This window comes from Abramis brama, assembly GCF_963993115.1.
Source record: "Abramis brama genome assembly, chromosome: 4".
In the NCBI taxonomy this organism is placed as follows: Eukaryota; Metazoa; Chordata; class Actinopteri; order Cypriniformes; family Leuciscidae; genus Abramis; species Abramis brama.
In genome coordinates, this window is record NC_139966.1 from 44,025,365 (window position 1) to 44,031,520 (window position 6,156).

At 40.6% G+C, this 6,156-nt stretch overlaps 1 protein-coding gene across 1 annotated transcript; it reads right to left on the bottom strand.

Annotated features, from left to right (window-relative positions):
* Nucleotides 1–367: 367 nt before the first annotated feature.
* On the bottom strand, nucleotides 368–2,033 carry ascl1a (achaete-scute family bHLH transcription factor 1a). Its single transcript, XM_084112506.1, has 2 exons — nucleotides 1,302–2,033; nucleotides 368–1,203 (listed from the first exon to the last, which is right to left on the bottom strand). The coding sequence occupies exon 1, from the start codon at nucleotides 1,903–1,905 to the stop codon at nucleotides 1,315–1,317; it is 591 nt and encodes a 196-aa protein (XP_083968632.1). The 5' UTR covers nucleotides 1,906–2,033; the 3' UTR covers nucleotides 368–1,203; nucleotides 1,302–1,314.
* Between the last annotated feature and the right edge of the window lie 4,123 nt (nucleotides 2,034–6,156).

The window sequence follows — 6,156 nt, forward strand, 5'->3', positions numbered from 1 at the left end:
TACACTCTCATATGAGTACTTGTTCCTGTATGCTCTCTCTCTGCTATTCTCACCCACAAAAGTGTTAGTAGGGTGAGCCAACAATATGTTTATTTTCCAAAAGTGCTGTCTTCTCCAAATTGGCATTCATTATGAGCGCATGCAGTCTGTGAAACGGTCCAGTATGCTGGTCACGTCTCCTCCTGCCTGACAACAGGCAGACTGCCGAGGCTTAGCAGGCTTATCACTTTTGTTGCCCATAAAAAAGAAAATGTGCAACGAAAATCTACACTTGACACTTGATTGTGTTCTTATAAAATTGCTTTCAGAAATCAACAAGATAATAGGTTGCAGTACACAAGCAAACTCAAGAAAACATGTCTCTTTTAGAAACTTTTATTATGAGACTAAACTGTAGAAAATATGGAGATAAGGCATATTCTTATTTTCTGAAAGATGCAAACCCCAGCATTGTAAAGGCAAAGTGGAACAGTGTGGAGACACAAAACACCTCCGTTTGGACAATAGCTGCATAACCTTTGATCACTTCGAGTCATATTACAATTGCAATTATAATTCCTATTAAATAAGACACGTTGGTGTTGAAATTTAAACTCTTGAGTATTACACTCCTCTAAAACCCCCACAACCGTAAAGGGAATTGCCAGCTGCGATGCATTTGAGACTATAAGTCTGAATAAGCGAGAGGTAATGAGCAATTTACGGCAAGCTATAGGTCAAAAATATATACATATTAAAATGAATGTGTACAAAAACATCTATAAATCTCTTACATACAAAAATAGCTTAATATATTTCAAAAAAACATTTTATACAAATAGAACTTCATATAATAAAATTCGCCAAGTTGGAAGCATATTAGAGTTGTGAGGGGGTCTATCAAGGCAAACCTTCTTTGATTACATTAGCATAGGTAAAGAACAACGTTTGCTTATTGTTGTTTATATTTCCACAGTGTCGTGGAAAGTCATTTTAAAATAGATTTCTTGGGCGAATGCGCTGGAAGGACTGGTCTCCCGCTCTTCCCTTTTAGTCCTTTGGCTCTGACACTCGGGATCCGTGGTTTGCCGGTATGCATGCATGGGCCATCTCTGGGTGTGGATTCGAGTCTATCCGAACCGGACTGCAGCGCAAACGCAGTGCTGTGTTCTTGGAGGACATCCGAGTTCCTCCCAAGTGAGTGCTGTGATTTTTATGCGTTTCCTAGAAAGAGAACATGTCATGGTGAATATCTTGCATGAACAACAAAATGGTAAAAGCTCAGAAAGAGCAGCAATAATGATGTTTTGATTCATACGAACCTTTCACGAACGTTCAAAACCAGTTGGTGAAGTCCAGGAGCTCTTGTTCTTCTGGACTCAGAGGGTCGTAGGAGCCCTCATCTGAAGAGTAAGAGGACACGGGCGAACCGGCCATAGAGTTCATGTCATTCGTGTAGTTCTGGGAGATGGTGGGTGACAGGACGCCCGACTGGAACGCCGCGCTCACCGCGTCATGCTCGTCCAGGAGCTGCTGGAGCGCGCGGATGTACTCCACTGCCGAGCGCAGCGTCTCCACTTTGCTCATCTTCTTGTTCGCCGCTCCGTTGGGAACGTGTTCGCGAAGAGTAGCAAAGCCGTTGTTCACCAGCTTTACCCGGTTGCGTTCTCTCTCGTTCCGCCTGGCCACCGCGTGCGGCTGCTGCTGAGGCAAGCTGTACCCGAAGCCGGCGAAGTTGAGCCTCCTTTTGCACCGGAGCAGCTCCGGGGAGGACGAGCGCTGCCTCTTCGCCTGCTTTGATGCGGACTTGTTGCTGCACTGGCTGTCGGTCGGACTGAGTTGGATGCTCTGCGAAGCAAAAAAGCAGGCAGGTGCCATGAACTGCTGCTGGTTTACGCTTATTTCCATCTTGGCAGTGATGTCCATTTCGCGGATTGGAAAAAAGAGCGAGGGAAAGCACAAAAGTTTCTTTGGACTGCCCAGTGGCCGTGCGTCTTGCTCGTGGCGTTCACGTGTGGCTTCAATGGGCAGGGGTGCTCCGGACTCTCGACCTGTTCTGAGTTAGGAGATGGAAACAGCGCGGCCTTTTCAATACGCCGACGGCCCGCCGCGCGTTCTCCTGACCACGCCCCCTGAGATGCGCTTGCTTTGCGTACGCCAGGCGCGTGCCGCTCCTGCCACTGAGTAAACAACTTCTCATAAAGAATGACTAGAGGTGTTTTTCGGTTATGACAAGTGGTTCTCGGAGAACAAACACACGCACACACTTAACTTCGAGCTGCAATGAAGGCATCCCGTGACCTTGTAAAATTAAACAAGGGCGCAATTCGATTTTTCATTATGGCGCTTAATTGAGAAACGCGTCATTAAACTGGCGATTAATAATGTTAAAACACGGACAAAGCTTGAAAAAAAAAAGAAAAAAAAAAGAAAGAATCGAGCATGTTTACGGAGACGGTGGACTGTAGTGTATTTACAGCTAAATATAGCCTACACTCGAAAGTTCATGAATTTGTTCAAATTTTAGGCTTTTATAATAATGGCAGAATATACCTATCAGGAAAAATAGTTTAGAAACAAAACAATTCACAGAAAATGTGGCCTATAAGGAGAGAAAACTATCAAACTATTGTTTTGGCCATCAAATAGCTACTGGCATCAATGATAACAAATTAACATTTCAAACATATTTGACAACTTGCCCTGACCTAACATTTACGGGAAAAATAGCAAATGTAGTTTGGAGGACAGATGGTTTCAAGGTGTTTGAAATCAAGAACATTTTACTCTCAACATTTTTGGCCGTATGATAGTAAACAATTTGTAACTGCTGTTGTGAATAAGACCCACTTGTTCACATCCATTCAGAGGCGAACAAACTTTCAAAGCACAATGGACTCAAATGTATAGTTTAGTTATGAATTCACGCCTGTCACGGTAACGGTTACATTGTTAACGCGTTACAGCCATATAATATTGCTCCATATATAGAGAGAGAATCTTTAGAATCTTTTAGGGAATCAGAGCAAGATGAATTTGGCCAGTCATTATAAGAAATCATCACAGCTGGAAAGGCGGAACGAATGGGTTATTTTGTGGACGCGCGTTAAGAAAAGCTCCCGACAATTTATTCACTCTATTTACTTGCATTATATCTCTCGATTAATTTCGCTTCTTTCATAGCATGATAATGGCACATTACTTTCAACCAACTTTGTTTGAATGACTTTGCCTGCGCCGGTGTTGTGTGCGCGCGCGATGCATGTGGAGTGGGGAGGGAGGGGGGCAATAAATTGTGTAATTTCTCTTAGTTGGCTGAGGCATTCAAGATCAGGCCAGCATTCAAGCACCCAGCCCCCTCCAACTTTCTTTTCTCTCCCTCTCTCTTTCCCCCCTCCTCCTTTTTTAGAGCAGCAAGGGCGTTTAGAAAAGAAGCGTGGGTTCTATTCACTCCGGCTGGGACTCTCTGAAACATATCCACCATGCTCTGTCAGTGCATTTGCAGAGTCCAATTAGCGTTTTGTAAGCCCCTCTTTCTTTCATGATACTCTAGGCTCAGGGAAGGTTCCAGTCATTCCCGGGTGTAATAATTAATATGACATCTGGGCGTCTGAACTTCTATTGAAACACCTCTGCACTCGGAGAAATGCTGTAAAATAATAAAAACAAAACAACTCCATACAAAGCCGTTTGTTTTCTCCTATATCCCCGGGTTTGATATGCAGGATTATATTTCAATTTGTAAGCTGTTAAAACTACATTGTAAAGTTGTTATTGTTGTTTTTATCGCTTCAATGACTATTCATTGCTGCTATTTGGAGAAGATGCGTGGCGTTTATGCACTGCTATTTCTGGATGAGAGCATGTTGAAGTAAATGAAACGGTCATATCATATTCGTGAAAGAACCGAACACCGATGATTCCTTGTTAAATGCGCGCGCGTGCTTCACACCCATGTGCACGCGCATGAAAGTCTGCAGCGCGCGATACACTGCAGTCATGCAGAGACAGTATATAGGCAACACGATGTTTACTGCACATAAGCTAATCCTATAAAACACACGGTCACAGTATAGAGGATCTACAAGTTTTTGAACAGTTATTTGGAGCAAAGAGTTGTGTTCCATAAAGGGAGTTTTTGCATGAACATTTTGGGTTCCCCAAAGAACCTTCAAATGAACAGCTGATTTGAAGATTTGAATTATCTAAAGAACCTTTTGTTTCCACTATAAAGAACTGTTTGTGAAATGGAAATGATACATGGATGTTTAAGGTTCTTCATGGAACCACAAAGAACTTTTAATTTTAAGGGTTTTGGGGGCTATTTGGTTTAAAACAACTGCAATTAAAAAATGATCAGAAAGTGATCAGAAACTTTACCAGTATTCATCATATGTACACTGTAAACAATTATATGATCAATAAGTAAAGACAACGTTTTTAAATTGCTTTAACTCATCAAAATAAGTTAAGCCATTAAAAAAAAAAATTAAGTTATACAAGATTCGACTTTTTTTTAAGTCAGTTTAATGTAATTCAAGTTGAAATGACCTAAACATCCAAGTTGATTGTACTTAAAAATTTAAGGCAGCAACTTTTACAGTGTACCTACTACATTTTTATGTAAAAATGCATAATAGCAGCAAACTGGCATTTTTCTTTTTAAAAGCATGTTTTCTATGTAGGCCCCTTGAAGTAAACAAACTTCAGCAATTTTTAACTCCCCTTAACAATATAAGGCAAAGGCCAGATGTGTTGGTCATATCAGCCATTCATTAATTTCACTTAGCTTGAATATGTGCATTAACTACCACCATACCTTGATGTGTTTTTGTGATAACATTTCTATACAGAGTGAGGGATACTGTATGCTAAACTTACCCTACCTGAAAACATCTGCAGGTGTTGAAAGGTAACTGTGTCCAGATGTTCATTCAAGAAGAGTCTTTGCCTGCTGTTGTGTAATTTCTGAGGACTTCAACTCTAAATAGATCAGGTAGTTTGGTCATGGTCCTACATCTCCTGTGTAAATATAGACATTCTAATGCAATATTCCCATATCCTATACAGTCATCACATGTTATTCTAACATCAATTTCTGAGGTAGTAGGCTGATGAAATTAATAGTGTTTTTATATTGGACTGATTGTATTGGTACGATTTTTGTACATATAGTGTAGGTCTAATTATCTTTAGCTATTTAAATGGTGAGCCCATGTACAATATATAGGCTAGTAGCCTTCTTTATATTGAACAATGGAGTTAACAGAATGGCTGGTAAATGGTACAGACAACTACTGCCATCTACTGGTGAAGTCATGGATGGTGTGTGTGTGTGTGTGTGTGTGTGTGTGTGTGTGTGTGTGTGTGTGTGTGTGTGTGTGTGTGTGTGTGTGTGTGTGTGTGTGTGTGTGTGTGTTCATGTTTTTCTATCCTGGTGGGGACTTCAACCTGAATGCACACAGACTCATGGGGACTCGTGTCACAGTCTAAATTGAGGTCCCCATGGGTAAACAAGCTTATAAATCATACAGAATGAGTTTTTTTAAAAATGTAAAAATGCATAAAGTTTTCTGTGAGGGGTAGGTTTAGGGGTAGGGGCAGTGTAAGGAGGTAGAATATACAGTTTGTACAGTATAAAAACCATTAAGTCTATGGAGAGTCCCCACAAAGATAGTAAACCAGACTCTCTCTCTCTCTCTGTGTGTGTGTGTGTGTGTGTGTGTGTCAGACAGGTGTCAATACGTTGCCTTAAGACAAATGAAAAGATTGCTTTTCAATCAATGTGAGATATAAACTATAAACGGTAGAGGCCATATTCATTTTTAACATACAAGTATACCTATATACTTCTATGGTGTTTGAAAAGCATTTCGATAACCACAAAAGTTACATTATTAGTAATATAGAACTTAGAAGTGTATTTTAACGTTACCTGACGTCAAACAGACACGACACGAGGATGTATCCTTGGAACAGTAGGACTAGTATGCGATACGTCGACAAAACATGACAAGTAGCTACATTATAAATATATAACCAAGACGTTAGTGTTGTTTTTAGAAAGTATTTTACATAATTGACGGTGCTACATATAGGCTATAAATCCTCTTATTAAGTTGACCTCCCTAAAATCAGTGTATAATTCTTTCTCGTACTGGCTAAACACGTTCCTTC